The sequence below is a fragment of the Cetorhinus maximus genome, chromosome 11 (genome assembly GCF_964194155.1).
Source record: "Cetorhinus maximus chromosome 11, sCetMax3.hap1.1, whole genome shotgun sequence".
Taxonomy (NCBI): Eukaryota; Metazoa; Chordata; class Chondrichthyes; order Lamniformes; family Cetorhinidae; genus Cetorhinus; species Cetorhinus maximus.
In genome coordinates, this window is record NC_135889.1 from 74,609,324 (window position 1) to 74,634,424 (window position 25,101).

The following is a 25,101-nucleotide window of genomic DNA, read 5'->3' on the forward strand; positions in this document are numbered from 1 at the left end:
AGTACTCTGTGATGTAGATTATCAGGCCCTGGGGATTTATTGGCCTTCAATCCCATCAATTTACCCAACACCATTTCCCTATTAATACTGATTCTTTTCAGTTCCTCCCTCTCACTAAACCCTGTGTTCCCCAACATTTCGGGTATGTTATTAGTGTCCTTCTTTGTGAAGACAGAACCAAAGTATGTATTTAGTTGGTAAGCCGTTTCTTTGTCCCCTGTTATAAATTCCCCTGTTTCTGACTGTAAGGGACCTTACATTTGTCTTCACCAATCTTATTCTCTTCACATACCTGTAGAAACTTTTACAGTCAGTTTTTATGTTCCCCGCAAGCTTACTCTCGTATTCTATTTGCCCCTTCTTAATCAATCCCTTGGTCCTCCTTTGCTGAATTCTAAATTGCTCCCAATCCTCAGGTCTGTTGTTTTTTCTGGCCAATTTGTATGCCTCTTCCTTGCATCTAATACTATCTCTAATTTCCCTTGTAAGCCACGGTTTGGCCATGTTTTACTTTTGTACCAGACAGAAATAAACAATTGTTGCAGTTCATCCATGCGCTCTTCGAATGTTTACCATTGCCTATCCACCCTCGTCCCTTTAAGTAACGTTTCCCAATCCATCATAGCCACCTTGCACCTCATACCATCGTCGTTTCTTTTTATTAAGATTCAGGACCCTAGCCTCAGGATCAACTACGTGACTCTCCATCTTGATGAAGAATTCTATCATACTATGGTCGCTCATCCCCAAGGGGCCTTGCACAACTAGATTGCCAATTATTCCTTTCTCATTACACAATGCCCTGTCGAGGATGGCCTGTTCTCTAGTTGATTCCTCAACGTACTGGTCCAGAAAACCATCCCGTGTATACTCCAGGAATTCCTCCTGCACGGTATTGTTACTAATTTGATTTGGCCAATCTATATGGAGATTAAAGTAATTACAGATGTTCCTTTATTGCATGCGTCTCTAATTTCCTGTTTAATGCCATTCCCAACATCACCACTACAGTTTGGGCGTCTGTATACAACCCCCACTAACGTTTTTTGCCCCTTAGTGTTTCTCAGCTCTACCCATACAGATTTCACATTGTCGGAGCTAATATCTTTCCTCACTATTGCATTAATTTCCTCTTTTAACCAGTAATGCAACTTCACCACCTTTTCTTTTTTGTCTGTCCTTCCTAAATACTGAATACCCCTGGATGTTCAGTTCTCATCCCTGGTCACCTTGCTGCCATGTCTCCGTAATCCCGACTATATCATACCTGTTTACATCTATTTGCGCGGCTAATTCACCCATTTTACTGCGAATGCTCCTCACATTAAGGCACAAAGCCTGATGGCTTGTCTTTTTAACATAACTTGTCCTGTTCCCACTATTTTTCACAGAGGCCCTGTTTGATTCTGGCCCTTGATTTCTCTGCCTATCACTTTTCTTATTCCCCTTTCTGTCTTTTGTTCTTGTCCTTGATTCCCCCTCCTCTGACTCCTTGCATAGGTTCCCATGCCCCTGCCATTTTAATTTAAACCCTCCCCAACCACTCTAGCAAATACTCCCCCTAGGACATCTGCCCTGGTCCTGCCCAGGTGTAACCCGTCCAGTTTGTACTGGTCCCACCTCCCCCAGAACCGGTCCCAATGTCCCAGGAATCTGAAACCCTCCCCCTCACACCATCTCTTCAGCCATGTATTCATCCGATATATCCTGCTATTTCTACTCTGACTAGCACGTGGCACAGGTAGTAATCCTGAGATCACTACCTTTGAGGTCCTTCTTTTCAACTTACTTCCTAACTCTCTATATCCTGCCTTTAGGAGCTCGTCCCTTTTTTTTAACCTATGTCGTTTAAACCAATGTGTACCTTGACCGCTGGCTGTTCACTCTCCCCCTTCAGAATACCCTGTAGCTGCTCTGAGACATCCTTGACCCTAACACCAGAGAGGCAGCATATCATCCTGGAGTCTCGTTTGCAGCCACAGAAATGCCTATTTATTCCCCTTACAATTGAATCCCCTATAACTATTGCATTTCTACACTTTTTACTCCTCCCCTGTGCAGTAGAGCCGACCATGGTGCAACGAAGTTGTCTGTTGCTGCTTTCCCCTGAGAGGCCATTCCCCCCAACAGTATCCAAAACGATATATCTGTTTTGCAGGGGAATAGCCACAGGAGATTCCTGCACTGCCTGCCTAGTCCTCTTGCTCTGCCTGGTGGTCACCCATTCCCTTCCTGCCTGTGGACTCTTAGCCTGCGGTGTGACCACCTCTCTATATGTGCTATCCACAATACTCTTTGCTTCGTGGATGCTCCACAGTGTCCCCAGCCGCCGCTCCAGCTCCGAAACCTGAGCTTCCAGGAGCTGTAGCTGGAGACATTTCCCGCACACGTGCTGGCCCTGGGCACTGGAAATGTTCCCGGCTTCCCACATAGAGGAGGAGGAGCACACCACGGCTCTATCAATGACCCTCTCTTCATCGAAGATCAGAAGTGGTGATGTTCACTGATGACTGCACAGTATTCAGTTCTATTCGCAATTTCTCAGACAATGAAGCTGTTGTGCCTATATACAGCAAGATCTGAACAGTCAGGCTTGGGCTGATGAGTGGCAGGCAACATTCATGCCACACAAGTGACAGGCAATGACCACCTCCAACAAGAGTGAATCTAACCATCTCCTCATGATGTTGAATGGCATTACCATCGCTGAATCGCTCACCATCAACATTGTCGGGATTACCATTGACCAGAAACATAACTGAATCAGCCACTGTGGTTACAAGAATAGGTCAGTGGCTGGCAATTCTGTGGCAAGTAACTCACCAACTGACTCTCCAGAGCCTGTTCACTATCTACAAGGCACAAGTCAGGGGTATGATGTAATACTCTCCATTTGCCTGGATGAGTGCAGCTCCAACAACAATCAAAGCTGGACACTAACCACAACAAAGCAGCTTGCTTGATCGACACCTCATCCACAACTGTAAACGTTCACTTCTTCCATCACCTGTGGCAGCAGTATGTACCATTTACAAGATGTACTTGCAGCAACATGCTAAGGCTTCTTCAACAGCACCTTCTGACTGTGACCCCTACCACCTAGAAGGACAAGGGCAGCTGAGGCATGGGAAAGCTGCCACCTGTAAGTTCCCCTCCAAATGACATACCATCCATCCTTGGAAATATATCGCTGTTCCTTCACTATTGCTAGGTCAAGATCCTGGAACACTCTCCCATATAGCACTGTGGATGTACTTGCACCATATGGACTGCAGCAGTTTAAGGACATTTCACCCCAACTGCTCAAGGGCAATTGGGGATGGGCAATAAATGTTGAAATTGCCAACTATCCTTACATCCCTTGAACGAATAATTTAAAAAAAAAAATGAAAGGAGGGAGGGAACATATACTTAAATCTTTGTGGTATGACAAGTTGCTGATTTATTTAATTACAATTTTTCAAAGTGTGCTTGACTTGGGGATTGTGCCTTTTGGATTAGAACATTCACTTCTATTATTTAAAACAAAAGGGATGCAGCAAGAAGGAAACTATAGACCTCTTCGGTTTAACCTTGGTTATAGGGATGTGTTTGGCATCTATCATCAGTGACTGAGCATGAGCTCAATGGAGAACATTTGCATGGGTTTGTTGAAGGTTGTTTGTCTGATTGATTTAGGTTAATTTTTGACAAGGTCACTAACATTGTGGATAGTGATGTGTCAGTCAGTGGTTTATATGACATTCCAGAAGGTATTTGATAAGGATCTGCACAAGAGAGTATTAGCAATTATTAGAGACTGCATAAAATTGGAGGTAATCTTGTGACGTGGGTGGAGCGATAGAAGACAAACATTTGGAATGATAAGTTTGTTCACTAGTCGAATGTGACAAGTGATTCTTCCTATGGATCTATGCTTAGATTTTTCTTTAAACCATATATATTAATGACTTAGATGAAGGACTAGTGAGTTGTGTAGATGACATTAATTTAGGTGGCACAGAAAGTTGTATTGATGGTAAGAGAAATTTATATAGGGACACAGACTAAGTGAGTGAACAGAATAGTGCCAAATGGAGTTCAACGTTGGAAAGTATGAAAAGTTGGAATATTTACTTAATGCTGAGAGGCTAGGGGTTGTGAAGGGGCAAAGGGATTTGGATGTCTATAAGCACATATATTTAAAAGCTAATTCAAAAGTATAGAAATCAATCAAAGAACTTGACTCTTACCTCAAGAAATGCAAAAGTGAGGAAGGGGTACCTCATTCATACAAGGTTTTGTGACCAAAGTCTTTGTTCAGTTCTGGTCACCTCACATCAGGAAAAATATATGGACCTTGGAAGGTGTTCAGCCTGGTTTCATCAGAATGATAGAGGTTGAAAAAGGGTTGTCATTCCCCAGAGTGCAGAAGATTGAGGGTAATCCTAATAATGTGTTTGAAATTATAAAGGTATTCTATAGGGTAAATATGGACATATTATTTCCTCTGATGTGGGAATTGAGAACAATGTGTCATTATCTAAAAGTTAGAGCTAGACCAGTTAAGAATGAAATTAGGAAGCACTTTTTCATAAACCGGATTGTTGAAATCTAGAATTGTCCACCAAAATACTGTGGATGTTAAGTTGGTTGGAATTTTCAAAATTAAGCTCTCTAGATTTTTGTTAGGTAAAGATATCAAAGAATACAAAGAAGAGGAAGATATGTTTTGTTGAACAACAGATCAGCCATATTCTAACTGAATGACAGAACAGAACAGGGTGAATGCTTAATGGCCTACGCATGTTCCTCTTCCTTCCATTAGCATTATCTTCCTTTTCCTTCTTGCAACATTCTCCTCATCCTTCTCCCCATCTCTCTTTCACAATTGCTGTTCTTCTTTGTGTTTCTGCTGCTCTCCAACCTCCCTTTCCATCTTCCCCCTCACCTCCCATGTCTCCTCATTATTCCTATCCTCCTTTTCCCTCTCTTATCTACCTACTTTCATCCTCCTCGTCCTCCAGTTCTAGTTCATTTTTTAACATGATGTTGAAACTTTTTATATCTATTGTGTTGTCAGTCTCCTTTCATGATTTTTAGCAAATGTTTATTGTACACTATTTGGTTCCAACAGGCGACTCCTACTCTGACCGTTCTGTGAAAGTTGGCATTTTAGATGGTGGTTCTGGCCAGTTTTCCATACAAGAGGATATATACAAAATGAGCATGTCTAAAGGAGTGTCCATGTCGCTTCCATCCTCGCCACTCTTGCCTCGTCAGCCATTTACGATGCATGCATGGACAGGCAAAAGGTCCCCAGGTATAAATTTTTAATAAGAGCCCAAAAGTACATTTTAGTAGCTGTAGAAATACTGAATTTAAAGCTTAATGTTTTTCTTTCTCAAAACGTTACATCTGGTCATGCATTAATGTTTAACAATAGGTTCTGCTTTAACTTTTTCTGTTTCTTCCAAGTGTTGATTCCTTGTTGGAATAGTTGGCTCTCTCTGGTAGCTTGGTCAAGAGTATCTGTAGTCTGTTCATGTTAGGGAGTAACCCACTCGAACTCCAATGTTCAAACAATCACAATTTTTTGTTTAGCATCGATCATTGAATATGGTCAGGATTGATATCCCACCTCAGTCTTGTACCCCTCAAATCTGGTTTGTGAAGTCATTTATTGCTGCTCCATCTAAAAACAGTTAACTTAGTGTAGATTGGCAATTGAAGCTATATTTCATTGCTGCTTAGAAAAAACTCATATTTTGGAAGCTGCCTTATATTTTAATAGTCGTCTTGAGTAGGATTTTGTCCTTTAACGCAAGCATTTATTTTTACCAGAGAATTTTGGGCATAATGTATTGAAGCGCTCTGCTATTTCTTGAAAACTTTTGATAATGTATAATTACCAGAAGCAAAACTTATACACATACATAGGCTGTTGTAGAGCAGCCCTGTTCAAAACAAATTCATGCAAGATACTTTAGTTTGAAGTTTCAACTGACTATTCAGAATAAAGTAGTGTAGGTTTAGTTGAGTAAGGTAACTTGAAATAAATAAATACCTAAAAAGAATTGTTGTAATGCTGAGTTTGGAATAATTATTTACATTTGAGAAGAGAATATTTAAAATAAATCGGTCATTATCAAAGTGAAAGAGGCTTGCATTTGGGTGGATCTTTTTGAAAGAACTGATATCGAGGATGGGAGAACCGATCTGTGATTGGCTATCCAAAGGGTGAAGGAAGAATGGCAGGGAGATGTAGAGAATACAGATCTGCTAGCTACATGTCAACTAAAAATATAATCTGTGAGTAAGTTTTAAAGTGGAATGATGAGGTGAGAAACCTGCACATTTCATAAAGGTAATTTAAGTTTGTGAAAATGCCATCAAAAGACTAAAAGGCCAATTAAATACAATTCCATATGACAGCGCAATCTTTTGAATGCATATTGGAGTATTCAGTAGGAAAATCAAGGAAATGGTTGAGATATGAAGTTGTTAAATATCCGAGAGCCCAGGAGAAATATACGTTCTTATTTAACTTTGAGCATAGATGAGAGCAAAGACTGAGAGATTGGAGTGAGAATGAGAAATGGTGTTGAAGTGATGAGCCACAAGGCTCTTAGAATCATACTTACCGCCTGACAATGTTCAATAAATGGTTATTCAGTCTGTAAGAAAAAAAATGCTGTAAATACTCAACAGGTCGGGCAGCATCTGTTTAGAGAAACAGAGTTAATATTTCAGGTCGATGACCCTTCATCAGTTCTGCCTGGATGAGACATGGGGCTGAATTTTCCCCTCAGTGATGGATCCCCGAGTTGGGTAATTTCCCCACGTCATGTTCTTGACTTCAGAAAGTCAGCTCGTTCACAGAGATTTTTCATCCTGAGGAAAGATGATATAAACTAAATGGTACAGTTTTAAGGGGGGTGCAGGATCAAAGAGATCTGAAGTGAACATACACAAATCTTTGAAGGTGGTTGGACAAGTTGAGATGACTGTTAAAAAGCATATAGGATCCTTGGCTTTAATAACAAAGACATAGAGTGCAAAAGCAAAGGAGTTATGTAAATGTTTATAAATCAAAATGCCACAGGGCTCAGTGCTGGGACCTCAACTGTTTACAATCTATATTAATGACTTGGATGAAGGAACCAAATGTTTTGTAGCCAAATTTGCTGCTAACAGAAAGATTGGTGGGAAAGTGAGTTGTGAGGACGACATATTCTGCGAAGGAATATAGATGGGCTAAGTGATTGGGCAGACATTTGGCAGATGGAGTATTATGTGGGAAAATGTGAGCTGTCCACTTGGGCAGGAAGAATAGGCAAAATATTTAAATAGAGAGAGACAAGAATACTGCATTTCAGAGAGCTCTGGGTGTTCTTGGACATGATTAACATGCAGGTACAACAAGTATTTAGGAAGTCAAATGGAATGTTGGCCTTTATTGCAAGGGGGGTGAAATATAAAAGTAGAGTATACAACTGTACAGGGCATTGGTGAGACCACACCTAAGAGTATTATGTACACTTTTGGTCCTTAAAGAGGGATATACTTGCATTGGAGGCAGTTCTGAGAAGGTTCATTAGGTTGATTCCTGGGATGAAGGGATTGTCTTGTGAGGAAAGGTTGAGCAAGTTGGGCCATTGAAGTTTAGAAGAGAGGTGATCTTTTGAAACATTTATGATTCTAAGGAAGCTTGACAGGGTGGATAAAAGCAAAAAACTGCGGATGCTGGAAATCCAAAACAAAAATAAAAATACCTGGAAAAACTCAGCAGGTCTGGCAGCATCTGTGGAGAGGAACACAGTTAACGTTTTGAGTCCGTATGACTCTTCAACAGAACTAAGTAAAAATAGAAAAGAGGTGAAATATAAGCTGGTTTAAGGGGAGGCGGGGTAGAGCTGGTTAGAGGGCCAGTGATAGGTGGAGATAGCCAAAAGATGTCATAGACAAAAGGACAAAGAGGTGTTGAAGGTGGTGATATTACCTAAGGAATCTGCTAATTAAGGGTAGAAAGCAGGACAAGCAAGGTACAGATAGCCCTAGTGGGGGTGGGGTGAAGGGGTGGGGTGGGGTGAAGGGAAGGGATCGAAATAGGCTAAAACAGGGTGGATGTTGCTTCTTGTGAGGAATCTAGAACTAGGGGGTACAGTGTTAAAATAAGGGGTCTTTAGAAGAACTATATTTTCTTCTAAAATTTGGAGGGACATTGAATTATTTGGGCACTTGGGAGCTGACCTAGATTTTTTCCCTAAAAGAAAAGAGGGCATAACATAAGAAAATAAGGAATAGGAGCAGGAGTAGGCCATTCAGCCCCTCAAGCCTACCCCACCATTCAATAAGATCGTGGCTGATCTGCCCCAGGCCTCAACTCCCCTTTTGTGCCAGCTCCTCATAGCCCTCAACTCCCTGATATTTCGAAAATCTGTCCACCTCCTCTTTAAATACTCTGCGATCTAACCTCCACAACTAAGGTAGAGAATTCCAGACATTCACTACCCTCAGAGAAGAAATTCCTTCGTATCTCAGTTTCAAATGGGTGTCCCCTTATTCTGTAACTATGTTCCCAAGCTTGAGATTCTCCCACTAGTGAAAACATCTTCTCAACATCTACCTTGTCAAGCCTGCTCAGAATCTTAAACAAAAACAGAATTACCTGGAAAAACTCAGCAGGTCTGGCAGCATCGGTGGAGAAAAACAAAGTTGACGTTTCGAGTCCTCATGACCCTTCAATAGAACTAAGTAGCTCAGAATCTTGTATGTTTCAATGTTTCAATAAGATCACCCCTCAAATGAATAAAGGCCTAACCTGTTTAGCCGTTCTTGAAAAGTCAACCCCTTCATCCCAGGAATCAGCCTAGTGAATCTCTTTTGAACTGCCTCCAATGCCAGTATATCCTTAAATGCGGGGACCAAAACGTACACAGTACTCCAGGTGGGGCCTCACCAACACCCCGTACAGTTGTAACAAGACTTTCCTTTTTTTAAACTCCAACCCCTTAGCAATACAGGCCAAAATTCCATTTGCCTTCTTAATTACTTGCTGCACCTGCATGCTAACTTTGTGTTTCATGCACAAGAACACCCAGATCCCTCAGTGCTGCACTTTTTGGAATGTGTCTCCATTTAAATAGTAGTCTGCCTTTTGATTCTTCCTACCAAAGTGCATGACCTCACTTTCCTACATTAAACTCCTACTGCCTAGTTTTTGCCCACTCACTCACTCTATCTATATCCCCTTGCAGATTCCTTATGTCCTCATCACAACATGCCTTCCCACTTATTTTTGTATCAGCAGCAAATTTGGATACATTACACTCTGCCTCCTCCTCCAAGTCATTAATATAGATAGTAAATAATTGAGGCCCTAGGACTGATCCTTGTGGCACTCCATTAGTTATGTCTTTCCAACCCATTAATCCTAACTGTGTCTTCTGTGTGTTAACCAATCCTCAACCCATGCTAATACATTACCCCCAATAAAGTGAGCTCCTATCTTGTGCAATAACCTTTTATGTGACACCTTATCAAATGCCTTCTGGAAATCCAAATACACTACATCTACCGGTTCCCCTTTATCAACTCTGCTTGTTATATCCTCAAAGAACTCTAGCAAATTTGTCAAACATGATTCCCCTTTCACAAAACCATGTTGACTCTGTTTGATTGCATTAAGCTTTTCTCAATGTCCGGCTCTAGCATTTTCCCAATGACACGTGTTAGGCTTACTGGCCTATAGTTTCCTGCTTTTTGTCTCCCCCCTTTCTTGAACAGGGGCATCACATTAGCGGTTTTCCAATCAGCTGGGACCCTCCTGGAATCCAGTGAGTTCTGGAATATTTCAATCAATGCCTCCACTATCTCTGTAGCCAATTTCTTTAAAACCCTTGGATGCAGTTCATCAGGTCCTGGTGACTTGTTTGCCTTTAGTCCCATTAGTTTGTCAAATACTTTGTGCCTTGTGTTTGAGACTTTTACAAGATCTTACCTCCCATTAGCTCCTTGTTTATCTGTTATCTTTGGGATGTTTATAGTGTCCTCCACCGTGAAGAGCGATGCAAGATATTGGTTTAAGTTATCTGCTATTTCCCTGTTCCCCGTTTTCAATTCTCCAGTTGCATTCTCCAAGAGTCCCATGCTCACTTTAGCCACACTCTTTCCTTTTCATATACCAGTAGAAGCTCTTGCCATTTGTTTTTATATTTCTTGCCAATTTATTTTCATAATCAATTTTCTCCCTCTTAATTAGTTTTTTAGTCATCTGCTGCTGGTTTTTAAAAAAAAAAATTCCCAATCCTCTGGTCGACCACTAGTTTTCGCTGCTTTATGTGCTTTAGTTTTTGATATGTTCTTCTTGGACTGGAGTAAGCATGCCTTGTCCAAGAAATCACGTGACATCAGCCAAATGACCAGCATGGCAATTGTGGAGGAGAGCTATTTGTCTACTTGAACTGCAGTCACTTTAGTTGATGAAAGAAAACTATTTTAAAGGCAAAGGCCTGGTGATTTATGGAAATCACCTGACGGAGGGGCTTTATGTTTTCAACTTGTTTTTTTTTAACTCAGTTACGAATGAACTGAGAAAGGGGAAAACTGCCTAGTTCCTGCTCTCCTTGCCTTGCTTCAAATACAGTGTGGTTATCAGTATCCAGCTAGGAATCCTCATCTGAGGGGAACTTGTCTGTATTTGGAAACCCTAGAGGTTGAGATGAGAAGGGGTTATCCAGCTCTCTTTTCCTCCATGATGAAACTCCGTTGAGAACCTCCAGACATCTACTGTGACTAGCGACCTGGCCTCGCTTGAGAAGAGCACCAGATCAACAGCGCCAAAACCCTGTGAACTTTTGTCTTTTTGTTTGTGTGCGCGCATAGCACGCTAGGAAATTTAAAAAAGGATAGGTAGTTACACTTCCAGATTGTAAATTGTGTGTTCTTGCACCTTGTTTTAAAAAATAATCTTTGTTTGATAATACATCATTCTGAGTTTTTTGAAAGAAGCCTGGTTAAAGTCTCTTTTATTCTGGATCCAACAGTAGCGAAGGTAAATAATTGGCCAATTTGGTATGTGAATTAAACATTTAGCTCATGGTACGACCTGTGGAGTAGTGAGGCTAGATAAACTGCGCACTCCCCCATCCCGATCGTAACATAGATTGGGGGCTCTTGCAGGATTTTGAAACGTGGACAATGGGTTATTGGGCGTGGAATAATAATAATAATTGGTAAAGGATAAAAGGACAGATGCCAGGTTTCTTCTACATTAGTAAACCAAAATGGCTTTGGAATTTGCTGAGACTTTTCTAGAGATGGAAGATGTACCTGACTAACTTAGTTTTGGTTACTTTGTGTAATCCAATGGGATTGGTGGATAAATTGGAGTTAGAATTAACTGTAGGGGCGAGGAAAACAGACATAGTTGAGGTAATAGTGCTGTGTTTGAAATTGGAGGGGAAACAAGAGAGACCACCTTCTCTAAGAGGAGAGTCAGTTGGGTTAGCTAGGATTCAATTGCAAATGAAGCAGTATGAACATGAAAAGGAAACTAGAGCATTTGAATTAGAAAGAAAAGAAAAAGAACAGAGGAAATGGAAATGAAAAAGCTTGAACTTGACCTCCGGAGGGAGAAGTTGGTAAGGGCTGAAAGAGTAAGGGCGGAAAGACTGAAGGAACAAGAAAAGCAATACCAGCTTAAAAACCTGGAATTTAAAAAATGAGGCCTCAGATACCAGGGAAAGTTCTGATGACTGAAAGCCACCCCCAATTCGAAGCCTAGTGAGGAGATGTTTAAATTTGTACAAGCCCGTCCAAAGTTTGAGGAAAGGGATGTAGAGGCATTCTTTATTTTGTCTGAGAAGGTAGCTAAGCAAATGAAGTGGCCAAAAGAAATCTGGACATTGCCCTACAGAGTAGGTGGGTGAGTAGAGCTCATGAGGTTTATGCATCACGTTCAGAAGGGATTTCTATGGATTATGATGCAGTAAAAAAACGCTATTCTTATTGCGTATGAGTTAGTCCTGGAGGTGTACGGGCAGTAATTTCAAAACATAAGGAAACAGCCTGGGAAGGCCTATATTCAATTTGAGAGGGTAAAGCAAAGTAATTTTGACCATTGGATATGGGCATTAAGGTAGATGCGTAATATGAAACTCGTAAATAATTCTCGTGGAAGAATTTAAAAATTTTTCCTCCAGTAGTTAGAACCCATGTTGAAGACCAAAGGGTTGCAACAGCTAGATAGCACGGAGATGGCTGACGATTATGAGCTGGTACATAAATCCAAACCTTTTTGCACAAACCGGAGAAGGATAGAGATGGGAAGGTGAAAGGAAGGCAAGTAGCCAGGGAAGAGAAGGGACAGCTTCCCTTCAGGCAGGGAATGCCCTGGGAATTGCTCCTCAGACCAGAAAGTAAGGTGCTGCGGATGGAGGTGATATTCAAAGGCCTAAGTGTTTCCATTCTAACAAGGTGGGACATGTTTGCGCAGATTGCTGGAAGTTGCATGGGAAATCCATGGGACTTATTGGGGTATTTAAGGGCGATTCAGGAAAAGGAGCTCTGACTGAAAATACGATGGATCAAGTTGTAGCATCAACCACAGCTGTGAAACCTAGTGTGAACACTGCTGTGAGTTCAGGAGAGGTGCATATGCTACATGAGTTGTAAAGAACTTTTATCCCTCAAACGAGACAGCTAAACCTGTAATTATATTAAGAGATATGGGAGCCACTGAAACATTTTTGTTGGGGAAAGGCATAACTTTTCTACCAGAAAGCACGTTAAAAGCCAAAGTTTTAATGAATGGTACTGGCAGGGAATATTAACTCATACCTTTGTTTCGGGTGCATTTGGAATGTGACCTAATGTCTGGAACAGTGACGGTACGGGTTGTCAAGAAGTTACCTGTAGATTGAGTTGACTTACTCCTGGGAAATGATTTAGATGGAGTGAAGGTAGTAGCTTCTCCCATAATTACGGAAAGCCCAAGTGAGGTTAAAGAGACAGAGCAGTTACAAGAAAAGGTTCCAGGAATTTTTCCTCCATGTGTGATGACCCGAGCAATAGCTAAGCAAAGCCCATCATCAGAAGTCAAAGTGATACAACAGGCAGATATTTGGTTAGCTGAAACTCTCTTTAAAGGCTTAGATAGCCTGAAAGAGACGTTTAGTAAATCTCTTCTAGTTGAGGCTCAACAAGCTGATCCGGAGTGAAGTAACATAGCACAATCAACCCAGTTGAAGCTAAGGAAGTTCCAGGATGATGTATTAAAAACGGGATACTAATGAGGAAGCGGAGACCACCTCTCAGACCTACAGATGAAGAGTGGACAGTTGTTCATCATTTGAGTGGTACTGCCCAAATATTGTAAACATATTATGGATAGCACATGAAATCCTATGGCAGGACACATAGGGATGTGGAAAATGCAAGCACAGATAAACCAGCTGTTTTACTGGCCGGGTCTTCACAAAGATGTGGTGCAGTTTTGCAAAACGTGCCTTTGTGCCAGATGATAGGAAAACCGCAACCTACGATCAAACTGGCACCCTTAATTCCCATACCAGTTTTTGAGGAACCATTTAGTAGGGTGTTAGTAGGCTGTGTGGGACTGTTAGAAAAAATGAAAGCAGGATATTAGTATATCCTTACAATTAACAACTCGATTTCCAGAGGCCATCCCTTTAAGAACAATTATCGCTAAAGGGGTGGTAGAGCTGTTAACCCAATTTTTTTTACTCGATGTGGGTTACAGGTGGAGATCCAGTTGGATTAAGGTTCCAATTTGATGTCTCAAATTCTTCAAGACATAATAAACTCCACAGTATATCATCCACATACAGAGGGAGCTTTAGAGAGGTACCAACAAACTCTCAAAACAATGATTAAAGCATATCATCATGAATATCTCCATGATTGTGACAAAGGACTGGACTTTTATTTGCTACCTGAGATTCACTGAATGGTTCTACCGGTTTTAGCCTTTTTGAATTAATTAATGGGCATGAGATATGAAATTAAAAAATGTTTTAAGGAGAGAAGGATGAATCCTCTATGTTAGATTACGTGTCTGTGTACTCGGAACGGCTTACAGGAACCTGCAAAGTGGCCCAAGAGCACCTTTAAGTTTCACAAACAAAGATGAAGGAATGGGTTCAGTGGTCTGTACAAAGTCATTAAGAGGGTTGGTAATGTAGATTATCTGATAGACTCCCCAGATCGCAGGAAAATAATCAGCTGTGTCATATCAATATGTTAAAACTATACCATCGTAGGGAGGGAGGATAAGGAGGAGCCGTATGTCAGGTAGCAAGCACAGTGGCGGACGAGAGAGAGAGAGAGAGAGAGAGAGTGAAAATGAGGCAGAAGGCCTAACCATTTGAGCCTCCTACAAACCAGTTAGCTAACACTGGAATATTGAGACAGCTGGACACCATATTCTCATACTAGGAGGCAGGACAATGATAAGATCTAATGAGGTTACATAATTTCAAGGAATTTGTAAGGATAAACCAGGGTGTACAACTTTAGCCATGCATAATGTGGATGTAGGAGAATCTTACTCTATTTAAGTCCAGGGAAGCAAACTCCAGTGAAAGCAGAAATTCAGTATAAGTTAGAAAATCACCTAACTGAACCAAGTCAAAGCATTGGAGTTCCCTAATAGTGTTGGTGCCTAAATCTGATGCGTCAACCAGATTCTGCATAGAATATAGAAAGGTTAATGCAATAACAAAAACTCTTACCCATCCCGTCATTTAGAAGATTGTATTGACAGGGTTGGCAGTGCCACGTTCCTTACTAAGATTTATTGAAAGAGTACTGGCAAGTATCTTTAACATTGCGAGCTAAGGAGATATCAGCTTTTGTCACGTTGAATGGGCTATACCACGTGAGTGATGCCGTTTGGGCTAAAAAATGCTCCAGCCACTTTCTAAAGACTAATAAATCAAGTTTTAATTAATGTCCCTATCTGTATAGTTTACTTGGATGATGTATTGGTTTACAGAAACACTTAGCAAGATCATTTAAATAGGGCTTCCAATGTTTTTAAATAACTCCAATCGGCAGATCTCGTAATAAACCTTGCCAGGAGTGAGTTTGTGAAAGCGCAAGTAACTTACCTAGGGTATATCATAGGGCAGGGGCAAGTGATGCTAAGAAAAGCAAAAGTACAGACTTTGATGGAATTATCTATCCCTAAAACTAAACAGGAAAACATAAGATTTTTGGGGATGTGTGGCTTCTATCGTAAGTTTGTGCCAAACTTCACAATAGCTGCTCTACTAATGGATTTATTGTAAAAGAAGGCAAAGGTGGTATGGTCAAGAAAGTGCCAGACAGCTTTTGAAGAACTGAAGGCAATCCTAATTAATGAACTAGTGTTAGCTGCCCCTAATTTCGCTAAACCCTTCAAGCTGGCAATCGATGCTGGTGACTTGGGGTGGGTGCGGTCATATTGCAAGATAAATCGGGCATAGAGAAGCCAGCCAAAAAAGAAATTAAATTGACACAAAAAGAGATACTCTATGATAGAAGAGATTGCCACTGGCTCTTAAACATTTTGAGGTATATATGCGTCCTGGTTGTAAAGAAACACTAATATATACTGACCATAATCCTTTGGCCTTTGTGGAAAATTTTAAGACTCAAAATACCAGACTGTTCTGATGGAGTATGTTAGTACAGCCTTATAGCTTAAAGATTGTTCATGTTGCTGGGAAGGATAATTGATGCATTACCAAGACTGTAATTTTTGTAGACTTATCTTGACTTCAAGAAAGTCGGAGAAAACTATACAGATTCCGTTTAAGAAGTGAATGACTGAGTGAATACGTGTTTGAATTTTGTTTTATATATTGTACATATCTTTTCCTGTACACTTTGTAATGAAACACATTTTGAAATGGTGTTTCATTTCTTAAGGCCAGAGGCATGTTAGAACCATATCTACAAGAAGTATATTTTCTTTTGAAATTTGGAAGCACTGCATTATTTGGACACTTGGGAGCTGATCTGGATTTTTTTAAAAAAAAGTTCATAAGTTCATCTTGGACTGGCGCAAGTATTGCCTTTTCCAAGAAATCACATGACTTCAGCTAAATGACCAGCATGGCAACTATGGAGGAGAGATATTTGTCTACTTAAACTGCAATCACTTTAATTGATGGAAAAATAACCTGTTTTAAAGGCAAAGGCCTGGTTGTTTACTGGAAATCACCTGATGGAGGAGCTTTATGTTTTGAACTTGTTTTTTTGAACTCATTTGGGAATGAACTGAAAAGAGGAAAAGCTGCCCAGTTCGTGCCCTCCTTGCCTTGTTTGAAATAGTGTGGTTATCAGTGGCAATCTAGGAACCCTCAACTCAGTGTGTGTGTGTGTGTGTGGTGTGTGTGTGCTGGGGAATTTTAAAAGGAATAGATAGCTACGCTTCAGATTACAAATTGTGTTAAGATATTCTTGCAACTTATTTTAAAGAAGTTTCATTTTATAATAAATCAGTCATTGAGTTTATTGAAAGAAGCCTGGCTCTAACAATAGCAAAGGTAAATAATTGGCCAGTTTGGTAGGCAAATTAAACAGTTATGTTAATGGTACAACCTGTGGAGTAGTGGGGCTAGATTAACTGTGCACTCCTCCCAACCCGGTCGTAGCAGGCCCCCCATTTAAGATGAAGATGAACAGGAATTTCTTCTGAGGGTTATTCACCTTTGGAATTCTCTACCCCAGAGAGCAGTGGAGGCTGGGTCATTGAATATATTGAAGGCTGAGTTAGACAGATTTTTGACCTACTAGGAACTTGAGGGTTATTGGGGTACAGGCAGGGAAGTGGAGATAAGGCCCCAATAAGATCAGCCGTAATCTACAGGCTGTTATAATAATAATGTTTACAAGATTGTTATGCTTTGGGAGTTTTTTTAATTTGGGAGAAGATGAAGGAGACCATGTGACTTGTTCTGAAGTCTGCCTGATAACAGGCCTCAGTGACTTGGTTGTTAAAGATTAAAGGGAGCCCTGGGTTGTTCTGCAGGAAAGAAGGTGGAAGGTGTTCACACTTTGAGACAATGGCAGCAGCACCTGTGTATATGGTGGTTGGAGTACTAGCCTCCAACGTCTCAGGAAGGTGTTGAGAATATCAGATTGTAAACAGTTATGCTTTAAGCTGTCCATTTACTTCCAGGATAAGAGAGTTGAGTTTTCAATAATGGCTAATCAGCATTTCTACCTGGATACTCGTTTATGTGATTCACGCTGCCATGGAGATGGGCTTTGAAAAGGGAAGGATTTCTAAGAGATCCCTGAAAACTCTCGGGCAAGGCAATTTGCAGGATCCTAGAGAGAGGGAGAAGCTAGTGGCCAAAAGTCTCTATGGATCACCGCACAGAAATGTGGGTGGGATCTCACGTTCAAATTGAAAAGACCAAATTGATGGGGATTTGCATTGAGGCTGGAAGATTCACCTAGCTTGTGTTAGAGGGAGGATTGCCAGGAAAAGCTTTCACTGAAAGACAGTTCTGGGGTTAAATGTTACCAGATTGGGAAAGGAAAGGAACGGAAGTAAACCCTTGGGAGCTAAGAATTACATTGGATTGGGCCTGGGAAAATCAAATGGCTGCTTAAAGTATAGTGTAAAGCACATCTGTGACCTGGGTGTTTTGGTTGTGAGGTAGAAAGGATATTGGAACACAGTGAGTAAATGTGCTTAAAATGATTTTCTTGCTTGTATTAACGCTGGCATAGGCTGGTTGAGCCAGATGATCTGCTAGTCACGCTTGCAGTTGAGGAAATCTATGTTCTTAAAGTTTGTATTTCTTAAGGCCTAAATAAAAACAGAAATTGAATTGAAAAAGGGAACTGATTCTCCCAGTTTCTAAGGAAACAAAGCAAACTGGCGCTTGGAAACCAAAACTTCTGGGCAGACTGAACCTGGTTGAAAGATATAAAAGGGCACAGGTAAGTCCAAGCTGATCAGCAATTGATGAGTCCGGTGGTGCAGGCAGGCTGAAGAAGGCAACACCCAATCCAGAAGCTGAGAATAAGTTGCTTAGCTGTTTCTGTTAATTAAAGGTAACATTGGTGGATCTGACCCATTCAGACAGAGTTGAGCAGGTTCTGCAGATGTATGCCATTTGTGTTGAAGACCGTCCCCATGGAACTTGGGTTGGTTGTGGGCTGCTGTTGGTTCGGAATCAGACTAGCTCCGAGGAGAGGAGCTGAAATTCATGAGGAAGGGGAGGAACTGAAATTGTTTGTGAGGAAGACAGTTTTGAAAGACTTTGTGACTAAGTGTGGTCACTAAATTTTGAGTGGACTGCTGAAGCAATTCATAAGATTGGCCATAGTTGCATCTGCCATTTATTGTACAATTTATACTTGGTTGCAATTTGCCTGTTAATTCATGTTTAACTTGCGTTGATTCTGAATGTTAGAGTAGAGGTTATCTAAGCTAGTATTTAGTGTTGGTTTTGTTTGATTCTTGTGTAGTAAATATTCTTCTGTTTTAAACTGTGGAATCTTCTGTCTTCATTCACTTTAGTAAATAACTGGTATTTTGCATTTCTTCTAATTTAAAAAAAAGTTATTGGTCTTTCCTAAGATCATAATACAATTGGGGGCTGTTTGTGGAATTTTGAGTTCACAGATGGATACAGGTGCTGGGATTTATAGAAACATAGAAAATAGGAGCAGGAGTAGGCCATTCATCATAATCATGGCTGATCACCCAACTCAATATCCTGCTCCCGCTTTCTCCCCATATCCTTCGATCCCTTTCGCCCCAAAAGCTATTTCTAACTCCTTCTTGAAAACATACAATGTTTTGGCCTCAACTACTTTCTGTGGTAGCAAAGTTCACAGGCTCACCACTCTCTGGGTGAAGAAATTTCTCCTCCTCCTCAGTCCTAAATGGTCTACCCCGTATCCTCAGACTGTGACCCCTGGTTCTGGACTCCCCCACCATCAGGAACATCCTCCCTGCATTTACCCTGTCTAGACCTGTTAGAATTTTATAGGTTTCTATGAGATCCGCCCCCCTCATTCTTCTGAACTCCAGCGAATATAATCCTAACCGACTCAATCTCTCCCCATATGTCAGTCCCGCCATCCCAGGAATCAGTCTGGTAAACCTTCGCTGCACTCCCTCAATAGCAAGAACATCCTTCCTCCGATAAGGAGACCAAAACTGCACACAATATTCTAGGTGTGATCCCACCAAGGCCCTGTATAATTGCAGCAAGATATCCCTGCTTCTGTACTCGAATCCTCTGGCTATGAAGGCCAACATACTATTTGCCGTCTTTACCTCCTGCTGCACCTGCATGCTTACCTTTGGCGACTGGTGTCCTCACCCAGGTCTCGTTGCACATTCCCCTCTCTCAATTTATAGCCATTTGGATAATAATCTGCCTTCCTGTTTTTGCTACCAAAGTGGAGAACCTCACATTTATCCACATTATACTGCATCTGCCATGCATTTGCCCACTCACTCAGCTTGTCCAAATCACACTGAAGCTCTCTGCATCCTCCTCACAGCTCACCCTCCCACCCAGCATTGTGTCATCTGCAAAGTAAAGCTAAGGCTAACAAGATTTCACTGTGAATTTTACTGTAGTTATTGAGAAGCAGGATAGCTTTGTCAATTGCTCTGACTTTTCTGTAGAAGAAAGATTTATCCCTGAATAATAGCATTACCAGAAAAATTGGAATTACAAGCAGGGACCAAAAAAGCAGACATAATTGAGGTAATAGCACAGCATTTGGGATTGGAAGAAGAAAAGCCTGACTCGGGAAGAACGCAGCTTGAATTGGAGAGCAGAGCCAGAGAATTAAAAGAGCCTGAGAAAGGGCGAGACTGAGAGCGGGGCTGGAGAGTTAAAAGAACTAGGTTGTGCTGGTGGGTCTTGGTCTGTGGACCAACCGCATTCAGAGAAAATCAAATGTGATGTCTTAGGGAATTAGGTAAGTGATGATTGGTGAGTATTTTATTCCTCTGCTTTTTCTAACTTTTTCACCGTGTAGTAACTGGTTCTCGCTCTACTACAAGGGAAGAAGCTAGCTGTTTGGTGAGTATTTGGTAAGTGGTCAAGGTCTGTTCTATTCTTAAGGTTTAAAATAGCACAGGAATTAGTGATAAGATTAATAAATATACATAAGAGAATAAATACTTGAATGGAATAATTAGGTAATTAAAGTACAAGAATGGCAGGACAGGCGATGTGTTATGACTGTAGCATGTGGGAACTCCTGGATACCAGTGTGACCCAGGGCAAATATGTCTGCGGTAAGTGTCTGTGGCTTGAGGAGCTTCGGCTCAGAGTCATTGAGCTGGAGGCTGAGCTGCAGACACTGTGACACATCAGGGAGGGGGAAGGTTATCTGGACGCCTTGTACCAGGAGGCAGTCACATCCATCAGGATAGGATCTGAGTTGGAAAGTGGTCAGGGACAGGAGGGTGTGACTGTTGCTGAGGCAGGTAAGGGGACCCAGAGGGCTGGAGTGTCAGCCTCTGCAATTGTCCAACAGGTTTGAGGTTCTTTCAGCTTGTTTGGGTGAGAATGGGAGCTGCAGAGTGGATGAGCTAACTGGCCATGACACTGTGGCACAGGAAGCCATTCAAGTGGGGGGAGCAAAAAGGAATGTAGTGGTAGTAGAGTACAATATAGTGAGGGGGATTGATACTGTTCTCTGTAGCAAGGAGCGAGAGTCCAGACGGCTTTGTTGCCTGCCCAACGCCGGGGCTTGGGACATTTGCTCAGGGCTGGAGAGGAACCTGCTGGTGGAGGAGGGAGGACCCAGTCGTCGTGGTCCATGTATGTACCAACGACATAGGCAGGACAAAGAAGGAGGTTCTGCATAGTCAGTATGAGGAGCTAGGCACCAAATTAAGAAGCAGAACCTCAAAGGTCATAATCTCTAGATTATTACCTGAGCCACGTGCAAATTGGCATTGGACGAATCAGATTAGGGAGATGAATGCCTGGCTGAAAAACTGGTGTGGGAGAAGTGGGTTCCAGTTCATGGGGCACTGGCACCAGGATTGGGGAAAGTGGGATCTGTACTGTTGGGGTGGTCTACACCTGAACCATGCTGGGGCTGGTGTTCTCGTGAGCCGCATAACTAGGAAAGTAGAGAAGGTTTTAAACTAAGTAATGGGGGCAAGGGATCAAATTTGGGAAGGCGTGATGGATCAGGGTAGAGACGAGGCAAAAGAGAAAGGGAAATGAAAAACAGACCGTGGCAGGAAGGGATAGAGAATACAAGCCTAATCTTAAATTAACAGATGAGTCTAGAGATTGTAAAAGGAATAAAAGGATAAAACTAAAGGATCTGTATCTGAGCGCACAAAGCATTCAAAACAAAACAGATTAACTGAGCGTGCACATAGAAATAAATAAGTACGATTTGATGACCATTACAGAGACATGGCTGCAAGAGGACATGGATTGGGACCTGAATATTAAAGGGTACAGGACATTTTGGAAGGACAGGAAGCTAGGAAAAGGTGGAGGGGTGGCTCTGTTTGATAATGATGGTATTAGCACAATAGAGAGGGATGACCTAAGTTCAAGAAACAAGGATATGTAAAAGGCTTGGTTAGAGATGAGAAATGGTAAAGGCAAGCAGTCACTTGTGGGAGTTGTGTACAGGCCCCCATGGTGGGGTGAGCATAAAGGAAGAAATAATGGGAGCTTATCAGAAAGGTACGCGATAATTGTGGGAGATTTTAATTTACCTGTAGATGGGAAAAGTCAGATGGGCAAAGGTAGCCTAGATGAGGAGTTCATAGAATATTTTTGGGATAGTTCCTTAGAACAACACATTCTGGAGCCAACCAGAGAGCAGGTTATACTAGACCTGGTATTGATCTCGTAGTGAAGGCACCCCAAGGTAGTAGTGACCATAATATAATTGAATTTTACGTTCAGTTTGAGGGAGAGAGGAGTGGGTCCGAGACCATGCTTTTAAACTTAAATAAGGGCAATTATGATGGCATGAAAACAGAGCTGGCTAAAGTGAATTGGCAAATTAGGTTGACTCTCTACTAGGTCAGTAGCGATGCATTGGCGGACATGTAAAGGGATATTTCAGAATACACAGAATAGATACAGTCCAACGAGTAAGAAAAAGTCCAAGGGTCGGACATACCATCCATTGTTAACTAGAAAGGTTAAAGATAGTATCAAACTTAAAGAAAAAGCATATAATTGTGCAAAGACAGGTGGAAGGTCAGAAGATTGGACAGAATATAAGGAATAGCAAAGGATGACTAAATGATTAATAAGGTGGGAAAAATTAGAGTACGAGAGAAAGCTAGCCAGAAATATAAAAACAAATCGTAAGAGTTTCTATAAATACTTAAAAAAAGAAACCAGTTAACAAAGTGAGCGTTGGTCCTATAGAAACTGAGAGAATTCTCAGAGAGAAATCTGGAGGATTGATAATGGAAAATAAGGAGATGGCAGATGAATTGAACAGGTGTTTTGCATCAGCCTTCACTATAGAGGATACAAGTAACACCCCAGAAGCAGCTCTAAATCAGGAAATGGAAGGGAGGGAGGGAACTCAGGAAAATTACAATCACCAGAGAAGTGGTGCTGAAAAAATTGTTGGAGCTGTGGGTTTACAAATGCCCAGGTCCAGATGGACTTCATCCCAGGGTCTTAAAAGAAGTGGCTAGATAGGTGATGCATTGGTTTTAATTTTCCAAACTACCTAGATTCAGGGAAGGTTCCATGAGATTGGAAGATAGCAAATGTGACTCCACTATTCAAAAGGGAGGGAGAAAGAAAGCAGGAAACTACAGGCCAGTTAGCTTAACATCTGTCATAGGGAAAATGTTAGAAGCTATTATTAAAGAAGTTATAGCAGGGTACTTGGATAAGTTCAAGGTAATCAGGCAAAGTCAACATGGTTTTTTGAAAGGGAAATCATGTTTAAGCAACTTATTGGAATTATTTGAGGAAGTGGATGAAGGAGAATCGGTGGATGTACTGTAGTTAGATTCCCAGAAGGCATTTGATAAAATTCCACATCAAAGGTTATTGTGTAAAATAAAAGCTCATGGTATAGGGGGTAACATATTGGCATGGATAGAAGATTGGTTGGCTAACAAGAAGCAGACAATAGGCATAAATGGGTCTTTTTCAGGTTGGCAAGATCTAACCAATCACAGGGATCGGTGCTGGGACCTCAACTGTTTACAATTTATATGTTGACTTGGAGGAAGGGATGGTTGCCAAATATGCTGATGACACAAAGATAGGTACGAAAGTAATTTGTGAAGAGGACGTAAAGAGGCCACAAAAAGATATAGATAGGTTAAGTGTGTGGGCAAAGATCTGGCAAATGGAGTATAATGTGGGAAAATGTGAAATTGTACATTTTGGCAGGAGGAATAAAAGAGAGACATACTATCTCAATAGTGAGAGATTGCAGAGCTGTGAGATGCAGAGAGGTCTAGGTGCCTTAGTGCCTGAATCGCAAAAGGCTTGTATACAGGTACAGCAAATAATTAGGAAAGCTAATGGAATATTATCATTTATTGTGAGGGGAATTGAATACAAAAGTAGGGAAGTTATGCTTCAGTTAAATAGAGCACTCGTGAGACCACATCTAGAGTACTGTGTACAGCATTGGTCACCTTATTCAAGGAAGTATGTAAATGCATTGGAAGCAGTCCAGAGAAGATTTGCCAGACTCGTACCTGGAATGGGTGGATTGTCTTATGAGGAAAGGTTTGACAGGCTAGGCTTATATCCACTGGAGTTTAGAAGAGTAAGAGGCGACTTGATTGAAACTTTAAGAGCTTGGGGGGTCTTGACAGGGTGGATGTGGAGAGGATGTTTCCTCTTGTGGGAGAATCTAGAACTAGGGGTCACTGTTTAAAAATAAGGGGTCGCCCATTTAAAACTGAGATGAGGTGAAATTTTTTCTGAGGGCTGAGAGTCTTTGGAGCTTTCTTCCTGAAAAGGTGGTGGAAGCAGAGTCTTTGAATATTTTTAAGGCAGAGATGGATAGATTCTTGGTAAGCAAGGGGGTGATAGGTTATCGGGGGCAGGCGGGATGCAGATTTGAGGTTACTATCAGATCTGCCATGATTTTATTGAATGGCAGAGCAGGCTCAAAGGGCTGAATGGCCTTCTGCTCCAAGTTCGTATATAATTCAGTTGCAGAAAAGAAGTTTGAAATAGAAAAAGATAAAAATGAACAAACTTGAACTTGAAAAAGTAAGAGCAAAACAAATGAAAATGCATAGCCTTCAAATTGAATTCCAGAGAGGGGAGTTAACAAGGGGAGAAAGAGACAGAGTTTCAAAGAAAGAAGTCAGACAGTATGAACTGGCTAAAGAAAAGCTTAGGCTATGTCAATGTGGCAATCGCCTTGTTAAAGACAATTGCTAGTTAAACAGGTGATGGGCATTGATTATCCCCATCTAAATAGAATAAAAAGATACAGTTGGAACACTTTGTGTGGAAGCTACTTGGAAGTCAGTAGCACTGAGGAGTTGTCTCGAAAATAAACCAGCTTGAACCAAAAGACCAGCCTGGATTAATTCTTCTACCACAACCTCATATTGTGAGTAACATGGTAGCAGAGGATGAACTTCAAGCTTTGCTGATTGATTGCTCTATATGAAGATTTCTGTCTCAATCCTCTGAGGGAAAAGAAGTGTACTGTTGCTGACAATTTAAGTTACGGAATGGCGGAAGGACGGTGCAAAATTGCAAGCTTTGACTATCCACCAATTTTTTCTGACTCTGAACCTTATCAGCAATGGGAGGTTAAAGTTGAAATGTGGACCCAGGTTACTTCTATACCCCGGAAGAAGTAAGGTATTGCTTTAACATTATTACTACCAGCCAAAAGTAAGATAAGGAGTAAGGTATTTTCAGAGTGGAAAATGGATGATTTGATCATGTAGAGGGATTAAACCTTCTGTTACAAATTTTGGACAAGTTTTATAAAAAAGATGAGTTAGTGGAAGCATATGGGCAATCTTTGATAGGTTTAGGAAATCAGATGATCAGTCCATTGAAGAATATATCATGGATTTTGATAAATGGTACAGGAGACTACAGAGATTTGAACTTGAAATTCCAGAATCGGTATTGG

General features: G+C 41.2%; 1 protein-coding gene across 3 annotated transcripts in view; it reads left to right on the top strand.

Moving 5' to 3' along the window:
* Positions 1-25,101, top strand: part of LOC144686686 (protein TANC1-like) — a 270,044-nt gene that overhangs the window by 94,163 nt on the left and 150,780 nt on the right. For all 3 annotated transcript variants that reach the window (XM_078552222.1, XM_078552225.1, XM_078552224.1), the window contains one exon: positions 5,117-5,302. In XM_078552222.1, coding sequence (XP_078408348.1) covers positions 5,117-5,302 — 186 coding nt within the window. The remainder of the gene's footprint in view (positions 1-5,116; positions 5,303-25,101) is intronic.